At 52.4% G+C, this 22,154-nt stretch overlaps 1 protein-coding gene across 2 annotated transcripts in view; it reads left to right on the plus strand.

Annotated features, from left to right (window-relative positions):
* Positions 1-13,152: 13,152 nt before the first annotated feature.
* Positions 13,153-22,154, plus strand: part of TAFA5 (TAFA chemokine like family member 5) — a 199,556-nt gene continuing 190,554 nt past the window's right edge. Inside the window, exon 1 of one of the 2 annotated variants that reach the window (XM_024127484.1) lies at positions 13,153-13,357. In XM_024127484.1, coding sequence (XP_023983252.1) covers positions 13,246-13,357 — 112 coding nt within the window. In that variant the 5' untranslated portion in view covers positions 13,153-13,245. The remainder of the gene's footprint in view (positions 13,358-22,154) is intronic. The other variant, XM_024127483.1, reaches the window with a different exon arrangement.

Consider the following 22,154-nt stretch of genomic DNA (forward strand, 5'->3'; position numbering starts at 1 on the left):
GCCGCTGAGCCTGCGCGTCCGGAGCCTGTGCTCCGCCACGGGAGAGGCCACGACGGTGAGAGGCCCGCGTACCGCACAAAAAAAAACAACAACAAAAACAAACAAAGTGAAAATCCAAGAAGACCAGAAGAGCGGTCGAGAAGTGCTGACCGCCCACCTGAGGCTGGGAGATGACCCACCGCGAAGGCCATGTGGGTCGAGCCCAGGGGTGTGATCCAGCGCCTGCAGGGGGCTGGTTGGGTGAGTCCAGGTGGAGGCCTCCCAAGTGTAAAGGTGATGCTGTAGGGTCTTGGCCACAGAGAGGAGGACCGTGGGCAGTGGGTAGACGCTCAGGGTCCCTTGTCCTCGGGCCCAGGGCTGGACACGGACCCTCTGAGATGCCGGGCCTGTTTAACAGGCCTGTTCTCTCTGGGCCTGAGACGCTGCATCACTTAACCAGTGCAGCGTGATGGCCCCACGATCTGAGTGGCGGATGGCGGTATACAAGCAGGGCAGCTGGGGATGGTTCCTCAAGCGGGCTGGGCTGGATTCAGCTTCAGTACCCATCGACCTATCTACTCCCCTTCACCTGTTTGTTTATTTATGCATGTATTCATTCTTTATTTCTTTCCTTGTAGCATTTTCTATTAAATCTCAGGTATCCTGTTAACTTACCCCTGATCAATTCAGCAGGTGCTTCAAAATAATGACATATTTATTATAAAACCAGAAGCCATATCACACCTAACAAAATAGTAGCCAAATATTATGAAATATCTAGTCACGATGATGTTGGCTGAGAACTGTCTTCTGACACCAAGCTTAGGGAGACCTTCAGGGTGAGGGCTGCTCCTGAAACACCTCATCCCTGACTCTTGGGCCTTCCTTCAGGCCTCAAACCACCAAACACCCCCTTTGGCACCCCCATCTGACTGTGGGTTGGGACACCTGCCAAAGGCCACTGGGGCCTCGAGGACTAACTCTAGTTAACGATGAACGAGCTGATGCTGTCACTTCACATCCTGCTTCTTCTTCACACACACACACCAAGCTCCAATCTTGCCAAATGATTGACCTCTGCCTGGACATCCCTCTGTCCCTGGGCGTCTGCACAGCTGCCTCTTTTGCCTTCAGTGCCGTCTCTCAGCGGACACCCTCTCATCCATTCTGGAAGCAGCCAGTGCCTCCTGCTCAGAACCCTGCCCTGAGCTGGCATGGCAACGCCTGCCCCCCATGCTCACCTGTTGGCTGTTGAAGTGCCTGTCACCTCTGCTGTGACTGTTCCCCAGGGGCCAGGGGTTGTGCTGATGCTCTTCCCCCTCCAGGGCTCAGCACAGCATTAAGCACTGAGTAACTGAAAGGATGACTGTTTTATCACATATTTTGCAGGGTAAAGGACTTTTAGCTATAAAAAATACAAACAGGAAGAGTTTTGCTTTCAAAAATGATGGACTAACAGTGATCGAATACACCGTCCCACCTGAATCAATCGAAAAGTGGACAAAGTATATGAAACCATGGTCTGCAAGATACTGGTCATCAGGCAACAAAGGACAGTGATCCCTGGAAGATGCAAAACAAACAAAGGGAGCCCTGGGGTTGTCCCAGCTTACTGCCTAGAAAGAGTTGCCAGGCTGCACTGCAGGGAGCAGGACCCAGGTGGAGCTGGGCGGGTTCTCAGAGTTGAGGACGTAGAGCCAGAATACAGAGGGACCAGGATGGCTAGAGGTCACCCACAGCATGCCTAGGAGGAGAGATCTGCCCAGAGAGAGAACCCAAGATCGACAGAGTGTCCCCCCTCTCAGCTGAGAATTAGCCAGTTCATGTGGGTGGAAACTGCCCCAGGCCAGAGAAAGAACCACAAGAGGGTCAGAGGTAATCGTCCCCATTGTTCACACAGGGCCCAATACTAGTGCTTGTTCCTATTACTTTGTCCCAGAGGACAGAACCTCAAGGTTCATGGGGCAATGGGTAGAGTGCTCAAAATCTGGGGCTTGCCTTAACAGTGGAAAATAATTAATTCTTGACTATGTACTGCTCTTGCAACCCCCCCCCCCAAAGATCTCCAAAAGCAAGACCCAAAAGGATCAAACTGCTCCCAAGTAAATTAACTGCAACCTAGAACAAAGCTCAAGAATGTTCACAGAAACACAGAAATCTCCAGCACCCGACAAGGAAAACTCATAATGTCTGTTGTCCGGTTAAAAATCACCAGGACTGCTATATAGAGGACATTTCAACACATAAGGAGGAGGTATATCAATCAATTGAAACCACGCCAGAACTGACACAGGTGTTAGAATTAGCAGACAAAGCATTCTAAAAGTTGTTAAAACAGTAATGCATATGGTCACAAAGCGAAGCGGAGACATGGAAGATATTTTTAAAAGACCCAAAAGGAAATTCCAGAGATAAAACTATAATGTCTGAGATGAAAACTACACCAGTGGAATTAATGGTAGATTAGAAATTAAGAAAAAAAGATGAATGAATTTGAAGACATAGCAGTAGAAACTATTCAAAAGGAAACAGAGGGAAAACAGTTTTAAAATTAGAGCATTATCAAGCTGTGGGCTAACTTTAGGTGGTGTGCAGTGGTAATCCTCAAGGGATATGAATAGAAGAGATATTTAAAGAAATAATGGCTAAACCATTGGCAAATTTGAGGAAAACTGTGAATGCATAAATCCAGGAAGCTCAGAGAACTCCAAGCACCAGGAAACTACACCAAGACACATAATAATCAGTTTGCTAAAACCACTGTTAAAGAGAAAATCCCCAAAGCAGCCAGAAACAAATGATACACTACATACAGAGGAACACATGTAAGAAAGACAACAGATTTCTTGTTGAAAACAATGTGGGAGGGAAGATAGTGACAAAACATCTTTAAAGTGCTAAAAGAAAACACATAAATAAGCAAATATCAGTAAACCTAGAACTCTATCTTAAAAAATATTCTTCAAGAATGGAGGTGAAATAAATGTTTTTTAAGACATTCAAGAGATGAAAGAATCTATTACTAACAGATCTGCTCTGTAAGAAATGGTAAAAGGAGTACTTTGAGCAGAATGAAATAATACTAAATGGAATAATTGATCTACTCAAATAAGGACATCAGAAATAGCAGGTATGTGTGTTCCTTATCCTGTAAATGAAGTGGTGTAATAATAGCTACACTGTGAGAAGCAGACACTAATATAATAAAGCAAGGAGTTGAAGCTGAAAAAAAACATAAAATTGAATCATAAAAATATTCAATTAATCCATAGGAAGGCAGAAAAAGACAGTAATGGGAAAAAAAGAACAGTTGAGAAAAATAGAAAACATTTGCCAGTGTGGTAGTTTTAAATCTAACTAATAAACACTCACATTAAATGTAAATTGTCTAAATGCCCACTGAAAAGCAGATATTGCCAGATTGGATAGAAAAGTGAGGTCCAACAGTATACTGTTTTGAAGTAATTCACCCCAAAAATAAAGACACAAATAAGTAAAAAGTAATAAGATATGCTATATTAATAGAGTGGATATGTTAATTTCAGGCAGAATAGATTTCATAGCAAACTATTATTGGGAATAAGTATGGCCATTTTATAATGATAGAAGGATCAATTTATCAAGAGGACACAACAATCCTAAGTGGTCATGTACTTAATTACAGAATTTCACAATATGATACTTGAGGTAAAAACTGATAGAACTGCAAGGATAAATAGAAACCCACAATTATAGGCAAAGACTGCAATGACTCTCAGTAACTGATAGAACAAGTAGAGAGATCAGTAAAGATACAGATGATGTGAATGACGCTGAAAACTTACTCAATGTGACAGAAGTTTGTTCAACATCCCACCCAACAAGAGCAGTGTTCCATTCTTATCAAGGACAAATGAAACATTTACCATGATAGACCATATTCTAGGCATAAAACATGTCTCAGATTATTTTAAAGGACTCAAGTCAGGCAAAGTATGTTCTTTGTCAACAAAACTAAATTAGAAATCAATAAAAGAACATCTCTAGAAAATCTTCTGAATGTTTAGAGACTAAATGACCCCCTTCCAAATAACTTATGGTTCAAAGAAGAAATTAAAAGGGAAATGAGAGAGTATTTTGGACTGAATGGAAATGAAAACACAACTAAAATAGTAATTGAAGGAAGTGATGATGTGATTGTCTCCGTAAACACAGAAACAATATTTAGAAAATTTAATATCCATTTCTGACAAAACCCTCCAAAATCTGGGCATGGAAGGGAACTTCCTCAACCTGAAAGAGCACCTGTGCAAAAACTTCAGCTAACAACAGGCATAATGGAAAAGACTGAAAGGTTTACTTCTAAGATCAGAAATAAGACAATGATGTCTGTTCCAACTACTTACATTCAACATTGTGTTGGCATTTCTGGCCAATGCAACAAAGTAAGAAAAAGAAATAAAAGCCATCCAAATTAGAAAGGAAGAAGTAAAACTGTCTTTATTCACAGAAGTTAGGATTCTGAAGGAACTTGATGGAATCAACAAAAAGATAATAGATCTAATATCTGAGTTTATCAAGTTTGCAGGATATAAGATCAATATAAAAAGTCGAATGAAACTCTGTAAAGTAGGAACCATCAAAAATTGAAATAAAAATTATTTTTAAAATTAATAAAATATTTTGTACCAAAAATATGATAAATATGGCCAAAGGTGGGAAGACCTGTATACTGAAAACTACAAAATATTGCTGAGAGAAATTAAATAAGATCTGAATGGAAAGATACACAGTGTCCATGGGTCAGTAGACTCAAAACTGTTAAGTTGACAATTACACCCTAAACTAATTCTAAAATTCATATGGAAATGCAAATAATCTAGAAAAGTTAAAAGAAAAAAATGGAGAACTAACACTATTTCATTTCAAGACTTTCTGTAAAGCTACAGTAATCAAATCAGTGCATAAAGACAGATAAATAGATTAGTGGTGCAGAGTGGAGAGTTTAGAAATAGAGCCACGCAAATGCTGTCAGCCAATTTTTCACAAAGCTGCAGAGAAAATTCAGTGGAGAAAGGATAGTCTTTCAAACAAATGGTGCCAGAACAATTGAAGTATTCATATTCAAAAACGTAAGTTTGTATGTGTAACTCACACCATGTACAAAATTATCTCAAAATGAATCATAGATCTAAATGAAAAACCTAAAACTATAAAACTTCTAGAAGAAAACATGCCTGAAACATTTTTGGTCTGGGGCTAGGCAAAAATTTCTTAAATAGGACACCAAAATATGTACTTTATAGAGCAAACTGATGTACAGGACTTCATCAAAATTAAAAACTTGTGTTCTTCAAGTGACACTGTTCGGAGAATGAAAAGGCAAATCATAGACTGGGAGAAAATATTTGCAAATTACATGTCTGATAAAAGATTGTGTCTAGAATATATAAAGATCTATCAAAAATCAAGAAAAAATAATCAACAACTCAGTAAAAAAATTGTGGGTACTTTCCATAGAAATGTTTATTTGCACATATGCAAGTAAGCCCATTCTTAACATTATTAGTCATTGGGGAAATACAAAATAAAACCACATGAGATACTGCTTTATACCCAATAGGAGGATGACAATAAAAAGACACCAAGATGTGAGAATATGCAGCACATAGAACTCTCATACACTGCTGGTGCAGATGTAAAGTGGGACAATCATGTTGGAAAAGAGTTCGCCATTTCATACAAAGTTAAGTTTGTAGCTGTGATATGATCCAGCCATTCTACTCCTTAATATTTACCTACAGGAAATGAAAACATGTGCTTATACAAAAACTACACATGAATGTTCACAGCAGCTTGATTTGTGATAGCCCAAACTGTAGGCAACCCAAATGTCCATCAACAGGTGAATTCATGAAAAACGGTTGTATCCATGCAACGGAACATTGCTCGGCAGTAAAAAGGAATGACCTATTTATTGACCTCTTCAGTAACGTGGATGAATCTCAAAATAATTTTACTGAGTGAAACAAGCCAGAAAAAAAAGGAGGATATACTGTATAAGTCCATTTTTATAGGTATCTAGGAAATGCAAACTAATGTATCATGACAGAAACCATGGTTGGATTGGGCAGGGAGGCGTGGGATGGAGGAATGGCAAAGGGCCAGTGGAAATAGTTTCAGGAGATGGATGTGAATACGTTCCTTCTCTTGATTGTGGTGATGTTTTCACAGGCACACACACGCCAAAATTTATTAAAAATGTCCACTTCAAATGTGTGCTATTTATTGTATGACAATTACTTCTCCTGTGATGGTTAATTTCATGTCCACTTGGCTGGACTATGGTGCCCAGTTGTTTGGTCAAACACCTGTCTAAATATTACTGTGAAGTTATTTTTAAGGTATGATTAACATTTAAAACAGCAGACTTTGAGAATATAGATGACCTTCCATTACGTGGGTGGGTCTCATCCAGTCAATTGAAGGCCTTAAGAGAAAACACTCTGATGTCCCCCAGGAAGAGGGAATTCTGCCTCTGGATGGACTTTGGACTCCAGCTGTGACATCATCTCTTCCCTGGGTCTCCAGCCTGCCTTGTCCTGCAAATTCTGGACTTGCCAGCCTCCACACTTGCATGACCCATTCCTTAAATCAATCTCTCTCTCTCTCTCTCTCTCTCTCTCTCTCTCTGCCTCTCTCTCTCATTGGTTCTGTTTCTCTGGAGAACCCTGACTAATACACCTCTGTAAAGCTGTTATAAATATCAAAAGATACAAAAGATGAAAACCCATATTCCCGCTGACAGCATATTTAAAATTACAAATGGAAAAATTGGCCCATGACCCATTCAACAGCTGAAAAAAAAGATGTATAATATATGTGAAAGACTGGTAATACCTGTTGTTGTCTTATTTATACCTTTCTGTATTTTTTACATTTCAATAAATTGAAAGAAATTAATTGCAAAATTAAAAGAGTTCTTACTCATCAATAATAAAAAGACAAAACACCAGGAGAAAACTTGGCAAAGGATATAAACAGTTGATTCACAAAAGATGTTAAAATGACATATAATGTTAATCTTCATTAGAGCAAATAAATGCAAATGGAAAAAATAATAAGAACTTTTTATCAACTAAGTAATTGTCCAAGTTACTTGAGTCAATAATAATAACCAGGCTGACATGGGCTGACTGAAATGGTTACTGTCAGGTACTGTCCAGAGAAATGTAAATTAATATAACATTATTTGGAAATTCATTTAGTAATATATAGCAAGACCTTAAACCAGTGTCCTTATTTTGACCTAACAATTCTAGTTCTACAATATTTTTCTACAAATAACCATAACTACAGGAAATGATTTAAGTACAAGTGTGTTCATTGCTGAAATTCTTAAATAGTCTAAATGCTTTCTAAATGCTTAGAAATAGTCTAAATGTCCAAAAAAAATGATTGATTGAAACAAAGGTGGTATTTATGCATTACAGAATTTCAGACTGCATGGAAACAATGTTCTGGAAGAGTATGTGGTGCCATGAAATAACGTCCACTACACATAAAGAGCCTGTTTACTAAAGAGTTATGGACCCAGCAATTTCACTCCTAGGTATGTCTCTGAGAGTAAGGAAAACATACGTCTACACAAAACCTTGTTCATAATGTGACTAACAGCATTATTCATAATAGCCAAATGGCAGAAGGAACCCGATATCTATGAATTAATGAATGAATAAACAAAAGGGGTCAAACCATACAATGGAATATTACTCAGCCATTAAAAGGAGAGTAGTATAGATGCTAGCCTACAACATGGATGAACCTTGAAAACATTATGCTAAAAGAGAGAAGCCAGTCACAAAAGACCACATATTACATGATTTCATTTATATGAAATGTCCAGATTAGGCAAATCTATAAGGAAATCTATAAATCAGAAAGTAGACTAGTGGTTATCTAGGGCTTGCCAAGATGGTATGGAGGGCTCTGGGGTAACAGAGGGTCTGGGGGTTTTTTGGGGGGTGATAAAAATGTTCTAAAATTGATTGTGATGATTGCACAGGTGTTTAAAATTATTGTATTATACACTATTTAAATGGGTGAATCATACGGTTTGTAAATTATATTTCAATTAAGCTGATAGAAAGATAAGAAAAAATAAAGACCTACGGAGTGAATGTGCCAAAAGAAGTGTACAAGTTACTAACAAAATGCCAAGTGTGGTTCACTGAGTGGTGGAAGGAAGGAACATTTGATTTTCCTTTTGCTTATCTGTCCGTTTTACAAATTTTTCTATAAGTGAACTTCACTGAGTAATGAGAGGCAGGGTAGCAACAGTGCTGAAAAGCACCCTGTCTGGGGTCAGACTGCCTGGGTCCGGCCTCTGCTAGCCCTTTACCAGCTAAAAATACTGCAGCAATCCCCTTACCTCCTTCCTGCCCCAGCTGTCCCGCTTGTAAATTCAGGAACGGAGTGCTTCAGGGGATGGTCCTGAAGGCCGAGTCAACCATCTCTACCTGCCCAGAACATGGAATAGAGCCTGGCACAGAGCACAGAAAAAGCACCACTTAGCGTTATTAAGACTAAATCGATAAAATGGATAATTGTTCATAAAAATGACACATGGATTCCCTCTACCAAGTCCTGCAAAACACTGTTCCAGGGGCTGAGGGCTCCACCAGGCTGCTCTCCATCTCCTTGGAGATTACAGCCTGCACCTGCCTAAACTTCCCACTCCTGCTTCTGTATCCTCTGCCCTTTGATGCTTCCTCCTGGGCTGCAGCGTCCCCATCAGCCTGAAAGCTCACAGAGGAGGCGGCTGACCTCACTTATGTGCCGTCCGCAAGGAGACACCGCTGCCCTCTTCCCAGTTTTCTAGCCAGAATCTTGGAGTCACTCAGGACACGTCCATCCTGGTCCCCCCCTTCCCATTTCCCATGGCCGGTCAATCCCATCTCCTGAACAGCTCCTGAGTGCACCTGTGTCCCCTCATCCTCTCTCCCCCAGAGAAGCAGCCAGCCCGCCTCTCACATGGACTGGTACACCTGCTGCCGGCTGACTGCTGTCCTGCCTCCCCTCCCCCACCCTCCCCCCTGCACTCACTTTGGAAGTGATGTTTTTCCAAACGCACACGGGAGACAAGGGTGCCAGCCCTCAAAGGGAGGGGTCCACCACAGTCCAGCCCTTTAGCTGCCTGCTGCCTAGACCCACGTGTATTCTTCACAAAAGAGGACCTGCTTTTTCATAACGAAGTCCCTCCCCGTTGTCCCAGTGGAGACATCCCATCTCACCCAGTTAAAACATCCTGCTCAGTTCAGGAGCTCTGGGAGCTGCCGGGGAGCCTGGCAGCCCGTGACTGAGTGACAAATATGACATTCAGTATGGAGGAGAAAAAGCGAATGGGAAAACCACAATCAATACTCCTGTTTTCAAAAGCAGAGCAGGGAAAATGAGGCAAGCTCATCGTCCCTAAGAAGAGCCAAGATTTCCTGCCCAGTCTTGGAAGGAGTGCCTTGGTGACCCACCCTCACGAGCCACACCTCCTCTATGGCGTCTGTCCATTCCTGCCTCCGTGGCCACCTGAGCCGTCCACGGTGCAGGGCACCCCTCCCCGGGCCAGGTCCCAGCAGCCCTGTGACTGTCCACTTGATGTGCGGTGAGACCCAAGGATTTCCTCGGGGTTGAACACCTACATCCCTTGTTTCCTCGGCTTGAAGTGAAGGTGGTGGTGTGACTCTCTGATAAACTCACCCGAGTTTCAAAATTTAATGTTCTCTCAGTTCTGGCTAGTAATCAAAACCAGCCAGTCAACAACAAACTGTCACTGGGTAGTATGCTTGGATCCAGAACTGAGCTTTCTGTTGCCTAGCAACAGAATTCAGAGCTCTGCTCATCACCATCCTGTTTCCATCTTGGTCTCTCACGGGGCCTCCAGGAACCACCGGTGTCTGCCCCTACCTCTGGGCTGCATCCTAGCTGGGCCGCTGTGATCAGATCGGGATCGCCGGCCTCTGGTCAGGAGGCCCCAATCTTGTCTCTCTCCCCACCACCTTACCCCTTCTGGCCTCACTGGGTTTCCAGCTCTCCATGTCCCTGGATTCCGAGTCATAAGCACCAAGAATTCCATTATTCTTCCTCTCTCTGGTAAGAGTTTTCAGTACACTGCATGAACTAGTCGATCCACTCCGACTTCCTGAAGTTTTCCACCTGACAAAGATTCTTTGCTCGAGCAATCTTTAGTCAGGCTCCAGAACCTTCTCTAGGCCCTACTTCCTTGTAGGATCCACTTTTACCAAGAATGCTGCTAAGTCTGTTTATTCAGAACGACTGCCCCCGTACCTGATCAGGCTCCATACCCTCCCCCCGCTCCCCCAGGTCATCTCTGACCACCTGGCCTGCCTGCAGCAAGAATCCTGCTGGGCTGGCTCCGCCAGAAGCTCCCCCTCCCGCCCCGTACCCCTGATGTTTCCTCTTAGTCATTTTCCAGCCACTGACTCTCACCTCCTCCTTGGCCATAAATGTCCACTCACCCATGCGGCAGGCAGGGCTGAGCCCAGTCTGTTTCCCCCACCGCAAAATCCTACCCCAGTGGTCCCCGTACACATCACGATGGTCCTGAATAAAGTCTGCCTTACCGTCTTTAACAAGTGTCACTGAAGTTTCTTTTTTTTTTAATACATGTCAAGCTCCTGACATTGCGGCCACAAAAATCTCCCGGCCTGAGTTTCAGGATGAAGGAGACTGTTTCATTCAGCGTGTCCCCTCCTCTGCTGAGACCACCCTCCCCAACCATCCACCATCACCATCTCCTGCATCCTTCGCAGGACAGCCCCGATCTATCCTTCCAAGTTCGACACAGGCCACATCTCTCTATAGAACAGTGTTTGTCAAGCAAAGAAAATTACAGTAAACAAAAATGATTGGGTGGGCAACCAGCGCTTTAAGAAATGAATTAGGATAGAAGTGAACATATCAGAGAGTATTGAGGGTATAAGTGTTGTTCTGTGAAACTTTCAAGTGTTGCCTGTGTGCCTGTGTGCCTGTGTGTGTGTGTGTCTTAAAGATGGCACCAAAAATGTTTGAAAACCACTGGAAGCTTCCCTGGGACGCCCTTATGGAACCCCACAACGTGATTTGGGCCAACTCTCCTCTCCTCTGCCCCAGCGGGCTGTCTAGCGCCCCCCCCACCCCTTCGCACTGCACTGTAGTGGCTGGTTTCCTAAACCAACCACACATTTCCAGGAAACAGAAAGTGCGCATGCCTGGTCCGCTTTCCCTCCTCCAGCACCTGGCATCTTGTAGGTGCCCAGTAAATTGACGTTGAGCAAATGAATGTCCAGAACAGGAGTTCAGAAGGCACGGGATGAAATGCAAGGTGTAATATTTTTACGAGGTACACCCTTTTAACGGGATGAAATCGAATGAATGAACTGTGAAGGTGGATGCAGGCATCCACGGTGGCTCCATGCACTCCGGTTGAGGGGCCCCTCCCTGAGCCAGAGGCAGAGGAGACAAGGGATCCTGCCCTCGTGCCCGCCCACCGCCCCCACCGGTTCTCAGGGGCCCAGGTTCTGCAGCACCTCCCTGCCAGCCAAGGGAGACGGGCAGCTGCAGTTGGGAAGACACTGGGACGGGAAGTCAGAGGATTGTAATTAAACAGGACCAGAAAGTTTATGAAGAAAATCAGCCTGGATACAACCATATTACAACACCAGCCCTGCCCGAGCCCCCGGCCAAGTCGCCCACGGAGCCGACCCCTGGGTCCAGACAGACCACCTGGCCCGAGTCTCCTGCTCTCTGCGTGCTTGGCTCCCCCACTGTGCGTGTGTGTGTGTGTCTGTGTGTGTGTGTATGCATGTATGTTGTGTAAATGTGTGTATATGCTGTGTCCACGACTGCGCGTGCACCTGGGAGAGCCGTCCCCTCACGCCCTCACGGCAGGCTCCCCAGTTCCTCAGGGGCCTCCCCAGCCAGGACTCAGGCGAAAGGAGGGACGTGAGTGAACTTCTTCCATCTCTGCTTCTCCCAGCTATTCAATCAGCGCTCAGGCCCTCTAGTGGCTCCTGAGAAAGGGTTCCCAGCTCCAACAGGACCTCATGGGTCCCCAGCTCCCCTTCCTCACGCAGAATCCAGAAGACCCCCTGAACTGGGAAGGATGCGTTTCTATGGCGGGTCCACGAACCGGCAGGCAGGCAGTGCTCAGGTGGATGGTGTGTCTGGGCACCGCAGGGTCAGAGCCTCCCCAGGTAGCTGGACCATCTGGTCAGCACCTGGACTTGGGAGCTTGTCGTGACGAGGGGACAGGAGAGGGAGGAGTGGGGATGGGGAAAGTGACCTCAGAGGATGCACTTTCTCCATCCTCGGCATTAACACAGGAGACCAGTCCCGGGTGGGGAATTCAGAGACACAAGACTGGAGCCTTGTGAATGGTGCGCACGGAGACGGCTCACCAAGGCCAGGACAGCAGGCAGAGGTGGAGGCGCTGCAGAGGGGCCGAGGACAGGGCTCCCGGGACGTGCGCCCTGGCCTGGCAGTGCCCGGCCTGGGGAAAGGAGCAGCCTTTCCTGGGTGCTCAGCTGACTCTGCGCGGGTCCAAGGCTGTGCTCTCCGGGGGTCTGAGGACGCCAACAGAAAACCCAGAACAGGGATGACAAGGCCCATCCGCGGAAAGGGTCCAAAGCCCCCTATACTTGGAATAAACTCCGGTAGCCCCAGCCCAGGCAAGGTCTGGGACCCAGCGTAGCAGGCAGGGGCGGGGAAAGGATGTGGGCGCCTAGGGCCTGCGGGCCACACAGCCCCCGTCCACAAACTTCACGCTGGCCGGCCCGTCCCCCCCACCCCCACCCCCACCCCCCCCCGCGAGGTGCCCAGGCCGCGGGCGCGCCGGGCCGTCTCTGTCGCCATCCAGAGGCGCGGTTCCGGCGCTTGGTCCGCTCCGCCGCCGCCGGCCTCCCCAGCCAGCACCGGGGCCCCCGCGGGGCCCCCGCGGCGCCGGGCACGCGCATCGGGGGCGCCCCTCGCATTGGTGGCCGGCGCGCCGAGCCCGGGCGCGCAGCGACGCCCAGAGCGGCAGGGCCGGCGTCCCCGGGCTCGGCGGGCGCGGGCGCGGGCGCGGGCGCGGCGCGGGGCGGGCCGGCGCAGGGCGCAGTGGGCCGGAGCCCGGGCGCGGCGGCGGCGGCGGAGGATGGCGCGCGCGGGGCCCGCACGTGGAGGCCGGCGCGGGGGCGCGGGCAGGGCCGGCTGCTGAGACGCGCTGCTGCCCCCCGCGCGGGCGCCGCGGCTTCAATGGCGCCATCGCCCAGGACCAGCAGCCGGCAAGATGCGACCGCCCTGCCCAGCATGTCCTCAACTTTTTGGGCGTTCATGATCCTGGCCAGCCTGCTCATCGCCTACTGCAGTGAGTACCGCGCGGCCCGGGTCCTCGGCCGGCCCTCCGGTCCCGGGCCCGGCCCCCGTTCCCCGTTCCCGGGCCGCGGCGCCGGCGGGGCGCCCCGCGGGCCGCCCGGAGTCCGTGCGGAGTTGCGAGCTCGGGGCGCGCCGTCCCCCGGGCCCCCGCCGGTCCTGCGCTGGGCCGGGAGGGCGAGGGGCCGGCACTTGGGAGGCCGGCGCCGCCGCTGAGCCTCCCTCCTCCGACTCCGGGGCAGGGCCCGGGCGCCAGGCCCCGGGTGGCGCGGCGCGTCCCTGCGCGGCGATGCCCGCGGCTGCCCGGCGTGCCCAGGCCCGCGATCCGAGGCGAGCCGGCGGCTTCCCGGCCGAGCCGAGCCGCGCGCTCCGGAGGCGGCGGCAGGTCCGGGGCGGGCGGGCAGCGCCGCCTGGGCTGTCGGTGGAGCGCCTTGCCCGGTCCGGAGCGGGGCGCCTGGGGCAGGAGCGGGGCTCGGGCCGGGACGCGCGGCTGGAGCTTCTGCCTTCCCGGGAAGCAGGCTCGCCGGCGCTTTCCTAAAAAAAGAAGTGAGGGCTGGGGTGCCCGGAGAGGGCTCGCCGCGTCCGCCGGCATTTCGCTAGTAGGGTCCGGGGACCCGAGCCGGTGAGCCAGTGGGTCTGGCGCGGGGCCCCGGGCTCGGGGCTGGGGGAATGGAGGCTGCTGGGACGCTGGGCACAGCCTAGGGGCTGCGGTGGGGGTGGACGGTCAATGCTCCGGACACGGGCTCGCGGCTGGTTGGATGGGTGGGGAGTGGTCAGCGTCCCGGGCACAGGCTCCGGGCCGGGATGGCGCGGGCTGCTGGGCGCCCCCGCCGACCGCCTGGCACAGGGTCCGGGTCCCTTCCCGTCCCAGCGGGAGGAAAGGACGGGCGCTGAGGAACGCCTGTCATGGAGAGTTGCCACGGGCGATGGAAAAATATGGATTCTTTATTAAAAAAAAAAAAAAAAAAAAAAGAGAGAGAGAGAGGGAGAGAGAGGCCGGCGCGGAGCCTCGCTCTCCGCCACCACCTCTCAGCCCTCGGCCACCTGGCTCCCAGCCCGAGCCTTCGCTCTCTCCAAAATGGGACCGCGGCGGGCCATGGAGACGCGGGGCGCGCGCGGTCGCGGAGTCCTGGGACAGCCCAGCGCCCCCGTCCTCCCCGAATGGCGGGGGAGCCCCGGTGCTCAGAGCAGGAGTCGTGCTGCTGGTCTCAGCCGGGTTGTGCATTTCGCTGCAGTTGCTGGCGACGCGTGGGGACGCGTGGGGAGGGGTCTCCGAGCGGGAAGAGTCCCCGTGGGGCCGCAAGCCCGACTGCCCAGACTGGCACCGCCATCCCGGCTGCACGGCTGCACCCTGCCTGCCCCTCCGAAGGCGCTCCTGCGCTGGCTGCCTGGAGGGGGCTGTTCTGGGGGTTTGAGCGAGGTCTCTGCCCTCTCCCCAGCCCCTCGCGGCCACCTCGGGGCCCTGGGGCAGCGTTCCCAGGGTTCCAGAGAAGAGCCTCAGCCGGCTTCCTTGGCCATGAGGAACCGGTGAAAGGCAGGTAAACTCGGGGCTCACCCAGGAGGTGTCACTTAAATGCACTTCCTGGTGGCAGCACGGGAGGGGGGCTCATCCAGCAGTGCTTGGGAAGGGGATTGTTGTGCCCCTAGTCCCCAGGCTGCTGTCCCTCCCCGGCTCCGGGGGCAACATCCTTGGTGCCAAGGCGAGAACCGGCAACAGGCTGGCTGGGGAGGCAGCCCTCCGGGTACAGAGAGGAGCAACTGCTAATTGTTGTTAAGTACATGACACCTCCGCCCCGCCCTGTGGCTTCAACACTTCCCACCCCCGGGTGCGCCAGCCGGGGCCTTCCTTTCTCACCTTCTGTGTGCAGTCTCTGCTCACTCCACCCCCCCCACCCAGCGCCTCCTGAACCTGAAGGGGGACCCGCTGTGTCTGTCCTGACACTCACACCTTTGCCAGACTGCTGCCTGCTCCCCGGTGGCGGTCCGGGCCTGCGCGTTGCTCAGACACTTGGTGGAACCCACCCGAGATCCCACTGGACGCTCGGGCTGCTTTGCGGAGGCCTCCCTGGCGTTCAGGAAACAGCTCTTCCACCAGGACGAGGCCATTTGGTAAAAAAGCGTCTAATCCAGAATGGCAGAAATCATTAATAGCAGAAGCTTGGGTTAACCACATTGTTACGGTCGCTTCCACGTCCGTGGAATGGGATAGCTGACAATAAGATAACGTTTTTGGACACACCCCGTTACACCAGAAAGGCACTTGGAGAAATTAAAACATTTCACTAGTATGCAAAATAGACATATGCACTTGGAGGAATTAAAACACTGCACTAAAATACGAAATAGACATAATAATAATTGATAGCCTGGAACATCAGTCCTAGAGAAAAAAGAACTTCTTTTTTTTGGAATTGATAAAGCAGATAAAATGCAAATGGAACGGTTCCTGTGATTTCATTCTCTTCTCCAGTATATCTGGGATGAAGAAGAATAATTAGCATCCATGTCTGTAAATTGTTTTTGTTATCAGTAAGGATTTTTATTACCCAAAATGTTTTTGTGTTTTGGAGCAGATCTGTTTGTATCATTAGTTAGGGAGACTGCTAAGCGTCATACAGGATTCAGTTATCCTGCCTATTAAATCTGTGCATTTCTCTGCAGCACCAAAGGTGTTCACTCCCCGGCGCTGCTAGAAGAAAACTGGAATCTTTCTTGGCCTCGTTTTCGGTTAGGGGTGTTCTACTGTTCTTGGCCCCGCGAAAGCCCTCCCTTCTTTGCCGCCTGCTGAGATTCATATTTAGGGAGATGGGCTCCACCCTCTGGCTGGAGAAAGACCTGCAGTCCACCAATTAAGTTAGTTGCTATAGTGACACAGCCTTGTCATTTTTCTCCTATTGGGGCACAATTGACGGGAGAAACAGAAAGAGGAAGGGGGCCCTTGATGGCTTTCTTTAGAGATGCATACTCCATCTCTGTGCACGTTCCCATTACGGCAGGGATGGACGCTTGGTAAAGACTTATCTTGGGGAGGTGATGAGCTCCGATGAGAAAACGGAAACTCTCCTTCTTTCTGGTCTGGGGAAACCTCTGTCCTCGTGGCTTGGAAAACGCTGATTTAGATCGTCTTCCCCTTAGCGTATCTGGAGAGGAGAGTTCTGCCTGGACCTGGTTCTCGGATGGAGTGGGACAGCTCTGGCGAAACCAGAGTGGTTTGCCTGTGTGCTGGGCTCACCCCTGAGACCCCAAAGGTGCAGTCTTCTGTGCTGGCTGACAGCATACTGGCTGGAATAACTGCGAGGGAGGTGGAGAGAATGATGAGCTAGTGGCTGCCTTAGGACACGAAGCCTTGGCTTGACTCTTGTGCTCGGTGTTTAATTCGAGGTCCGAGAAGGCTGTGCTTTCACGTAGCTTGCCCGTCTCCTATTTGGACGGGCTTGGTGGACAGCTGCTCCTGGCACGTAAACGGTGGGTGGGAGGAAAGCCTTATATTTGAAAGCACCAGGGAGTAGGGTGCAAGAGGCAATGTGACTCTGTTTTTGACTTTTTTTTTTTCCAAATAAATCTCATCAAAATTGAATGGTCGCTTTCAGTTAAATCTCACGTCACAGTCCTCATGCAACTACGAGAAGAAATTACAAACAACTTCTGAATTGTGTTTTAATCCGTTAGAATACTAAAGAAGCGTAGGCTTTCTGATGCTGCATTTTCCTTATAAATACAATTTATTGCATATTTAGGAGAGATTAGAATGTGCCACTTGCCTGCTGTTCAAATTTGATTTCTGGGCTCTTCCAAGAGGTGAAATTGGAAATACTGGAAACTTAATGAAGTGATGACATTCAGAAGTTTATTTCTCATCTTTTTTGTTTTCCTCCTACCGCGTTTTTTATTTGATGAATTTCTGGCCGGAGAAGATGTGCTGTGTGTTTCTTTCAGCTGCATAAAGATAGGTTGCCTGTTTGTGGGATTTGTATTAGTGGAACTCCACGCCCAGGGATCGGCGAGCTGGGGGAGGTTATGCCCCTGGAAGCCAGCCAGACTGCTTGGTGCTTCCCCAAGCCCCACACCCCTCACCCCCGCCCAGACACCGCCAGGAGGGGCCACGGCCTCCAGGACTCCCCTGGCATCTCACTCTTCGCAGCCAGGCCAGAGGACAGCGCCCCGCAAACGGGGGCTCTGTGCCACAACTCAGCCGGCCGGGTCTTCGGTGCCAGGCGTCTGGGCTGAATTCCGCCCTGGAATTTCTCGCTCGGGACCTGCCACTTGACATCCCCGGGAGGAAATGTGGAGATGAGCTTTGGTGGCATGAAGTATTTTCAGGTGACTTTTATGGGCGTGATTATGGGAAAGTGTTATGATGATGTGGCACGAGAGATGGGAAGAAAAGCAAAACATTAAAATCCCCGTTGCTTTATATAGCTTCGCAGCTGCGCTGATTTACAAGGGCTCGTTTTTGCATTAAAATGTGGTGCTCTGGAGTTAATGACCTCTACAGACGCCACCTGTCACCCAGAGCCGTGGGTGCCGGGTGCCGGCCGAGTGTTGGCGAGGAGATTGGTTGACGAGGAGGATGTGGGTCAGGGTTCCCGCGTGAGAGGGATCAGATGCCGGTGGCGGAGGGGGCTGGCCGCTGGATCTGCTGGATTTTATTTGTTTGGGGGATTGTCACCGGCTGTCCTCTCAGGGGCCGGGGCTGGCACGTGGGGCTGAGAGTGCCTGGTGTACCAGGTGCCTCCCTTTCTGCAGGCAGCCTTGCACGCCATCCGTGAACCCCAGAGCCGAGCTCGGGCTGCCCCAGGGCTCGCACGGCCTCTGGGAAGCGTCCAGCAGTGGCCTGCTCCGCCTTCCATGTCCCCCTCCCCACGGTTTCCAGATCTGGGCCCTGGAGTGGCGCTAACTGAAGCTCCCAGCAGGCAGCACAAGCTGTCTGATGGCTGGGCTTTCCAGAAACGGCCCGGCAGCTGGCAGCAGATCTGGGCAAGCCGCCCCATCTCTCCTTCACCCCGCAGACGTGGTGGAGGGCTCCCGCAGGCTTTGTAACGTTTACTTATTTATTCCAATGGCTGGCAGGAGTTGAGTGTGGAATCACTTTTGTCTCCAACTAGGCCGGCGGGACTCCTCCGGCATCCCCTGGTCCTCGTGGCTCTCGGGAGGCCCAGCTCCAAGTTGGCGTGCCTGCGGCGTCCTCGGGAACGGTGGGTGTCGGCCTGGTGGGACGGTGGCTGCTTGGTGAGAGGTCCCCTGGGGAAGACCCCACTCATCTTACGATGTTCCTGCCTTCCGGTCCTGGGCCCCGGTGTGTCACCTGCTGTGGAGTCGGCCTCCCCCGTGGACGGGCTGGCCTCTGTGCGGTCCCACCTGGGAACCTGGCCCTCCTTCTAAGTGTCCTGGAGGCAAGGGCGGTGGAGAGCCGGCCCCTGGCGTCTGTGCCTCAGCTGGTTCGTGTGATGAGAGGAATTAGGAAGCCTGGGGACACCGAGATGGGCAAGACCGTGGCCTCCCGGGCTTGCGTCCCAGTGTGTGTGTGGGGGGGGGGGGCGCTGGGCGGGTAGCCCAAAGCCCAGGCCGGAGGGGACGGGGCCCCCGGGTGGGTTGGCGTGCCTGCGGCGTCCTCGGGAACGGTGGGTGTCGGCCTGGTGGGACGGTGGCTGCTTGGTGAGAGGTCCCCTGGGGAAGACCCCACTCATCTTACGATGTTCCTGCCTTCCGGTCCTGGGCCCCGGTGTGTCACCTGCTGTGGAGTCGGCCTCCCCCGTGGACGGGCTGGCCTCTGTGCGGTCCCACCTGGGAACCTGGCCCTCCTTCTAAGTGTCCTGGAGGCAAGGGCGGTGGAGAGCCGGCCCCTGGCGTCTGTGCCTCAGCTGGTTCGTGTGATGAGAGGAATTAGGAAGCCTGGGGACACCGAGATGGGCAAGACCGTGGCCTCCCGGGCTTGCGTCCCAGTGTGTGTGTGGGGGGGGGGGGGCGCTGGACGGTTAGCACAAAGCCAAGGCAGTAGAGGACGGGGCACCCGGCTGGGCCCGGCACCCTGTTCTGCTGGGGTCCTTGCCTGCCTTCCCTCAGGTCACCGCCTGCCCCACACTCTGGGCCCAGGGTCTGGCCCTGAATCCCCTGCCACCCCTGGAGCCTCCTCTTGCCCTGCCCGGCCTTCGCCAGGGCCTCTGCATTACAGGGCAGCCTCCAGCTCTGTCCCTGCGGCCAGCCTCCTGGGAGCCCTTCTCCAAAACACACCTAGCCATCCTCCAGGTCTGTCCTCCCCGGCGTCACCCGAGCCCCTCCTGCATACATCAGCATTGTCCTTGGCGGCCCCTCTGCCTCCAGGCTGGCCGACGGGAGATGCCCGCGCATGGCTTCCCTTAGAACGGAGCCGGCACCGGTCCTCTCCTCCCCGTCTCGCCGCCTCCCCGCTCATGTCGCTCAGGGCCTCACAAAGCCCATCTTTCCTGCCCCGGTGGCCCTCTCCATCCCTCTGTGCGGGCCTGGCAGCGTTCAGCCCGGGGCCGGCACCCCAGGGCCCCCTTCGCGGGAATGTGGTGTGCGTGCCCGTCCTCGTCTGCATGCCCCGGTCTCACTCACTCCGACACCCCACGGTCCGCGGGGTCCCTCGCACGGTAACTCCCCACAGTACTGCTGAGTGCGGCGAGGGAACCCTGAGCCGGGCTGGTCTCCACGGCATATGCCCCGACCCCAGTGTCGGAGAACTCCTCTTCCAGGAAGCCTCCCCTGAATACGCCGCTTCCTTTCCCCCCCCAGCGCTCTGTGTGTCCACCTGGATGCCGGCTGTCACGGCTCTGGGCCTTGGGGCATCGACTGCCCCATTCTCTGAGAAAGCACTCGTTGGTCCTGGCGCCCTGGGCAGTGAGCAGTGAGCGGGGCGGGGCTGACGGTCTGGGGCCCAAGGGCTTGGGGTGCCCCGAAGGTCTGGGGGCAAGGCCTAAGGGCTAGGGGTGGGGCTGAGGGTCTGGGTGTGGCCAAAGGGCTGGGGGCGGGGCCGGAGAGATGTATCCTGAAAATTGAAGTTGTTGGATCCAGAGCATCAGGTCTGGTTCCAACGCCGTCCGATCGAGAAGGAGAAAAAAGAAAGATGTGCGGAATCTCAACGAAACGTTCACTGTTTTCGACGTGTCCTTGGTAGAGGCTTTCGCGCTGCCGGGGTGGACAGCTCTCCAGACCCTCCCTCACCTCCTTTCCTTAGCTTCTACTTCATCCTCATTTCCCTCGAATACTTACTTTCCCACGACACCCCTGGGGTTTCTTCCCCGCAGCGCTGTGGACGTTTGGACCGGGTTGCTCTCAGGGTGGACGTTCGGCACGGTGGGGTGTGGGCCGCACCTCTGGCCACCGCCCACTCGGTGCCAGTGATCCCCACCCCCCCCGGGGTGATAGCCAAGCCCTTGCTGTGTGTCCCCTGGGGGTAGAATCCCCCCCACCCTTGGGACCTCTGATTTAGTTTGTGGGTCTGCGGTCCACAGGCTTGTTCTGGCGTTTCCTGGTTTTGCTGGATCGGGACTCTGGTCCTGGGGCTCAGCGCCAGCAGCGTGACAACCTCACGACCGCGTCTGTAGCCGAACAGCCAGCACGGGGGTGGGAGGACATTCAGCCGGTCGCCTTCTCTGGCAGGGGCGTCTCCCCAGTCGTGCCCAGACGGGCTGGGCTGTGGGAAAGGCTGTCTGCTGGGAGGGGACAGTGTCTCCCCACGCTTCTGTCTCCAGAGCTTGGAACCAGCCTTAGAGATTGAGGTTGGTCTCAGACTCTTCTCCACGTCCCGATTTCTCCATATCTGACGTGTAACTTTATTGCTGATGGCGATAAAGCCGTTTAGAGGCAATAAAACTTTCCAACGGGGACAGGGGAGCCCACTGCCTGTCCGTCACCTGCCCACTGGCCTGATCGTGCTCGCCTTTTCAAGAGGCGTGATTTCGGAGATTTCTGTCTAGAGCCCGTTGGAACAAATTCATAAACGCCATTCCCTGCAAAAGCTCTGCTGCCCTTGGCGGGTCCTTGGCTGCCTGGAAGCTGCCTTTACTCAGTCCTTTTTGGGGGACGCCAGAGCCTGCTGCCTGTATCCCTGATGGGCCTCCGCCAGGCTCTCTGTTCCAGCCTGTGCCCGGCAGCCCTTGTCACTGAGCCCTGGCTGGGCCCTAGGAGCCCCTGCACGGGGACGGTGCCCGGGGTCAGCAGGCCTGTGCCGTGGCAGGTGGAGCGTGCAGACCCCCCTCTGCCTCAGGATGAGCCCCTCCCCAGCAGGCAGCGTGTTCTAGGCCCTGGGCAGCCTGTCGCCGCCTTCCCTCGGGAGCCCCGCCCCATGGCCGCCCTCATGCCATCTGTGACCGTGGGGCGGCAGGAAGCAGCTCCCCAGCGCACGGGCGCGGGATGTGCTGCTGTGTGTGTGGGTGCAGCTCGCGACGACGCACCCCCCCCGCTGTATCAGGCAGCACTCCTGAACGAGCACGCACGCGCGCGCGCACACTTGTGCGGGTCTCCCCGCAGCCCCCGGCCCCGGCCTGCGTGTTGCTTTTCAGCCTCAGACTCACGTGTCATGAGCCAAAGCCACTGACGGCCCCGCCGGAGTCCTGGTCCCGGGAGACCCCAGGTGAGCCCCGGGCAGGGCGGGGATGGGGGCGGCTGGGGACTTGACTATCCCTAGAGCTTTGGCTCACCGGGTCCTTTTTAACCAGAGAAGGGGGATGCACAGGTGTGGCCTGGCGGCTTCCTTGGAGGATACAGGCCTGGGGACCACGCATTGAAGAGCAGGAGGGGACAGAGCTCAGGGCTCCCCTCCCTGTGCCGGC

This window comes from Physeter macrocephalus, chromosome 6, assembly GCF_002837175.3.
Source record: "Physeter macrocephalus isolate SW-GA chromosome 6, ASM283717v5, whole genome shotgun sequence".
Taxonomy (NCBI): Eukaryota; Metazoa; Chordata; class Mammalia; order Artiodactyla; family Physeteridae; genus Physeter; species Physeter macrocephalus.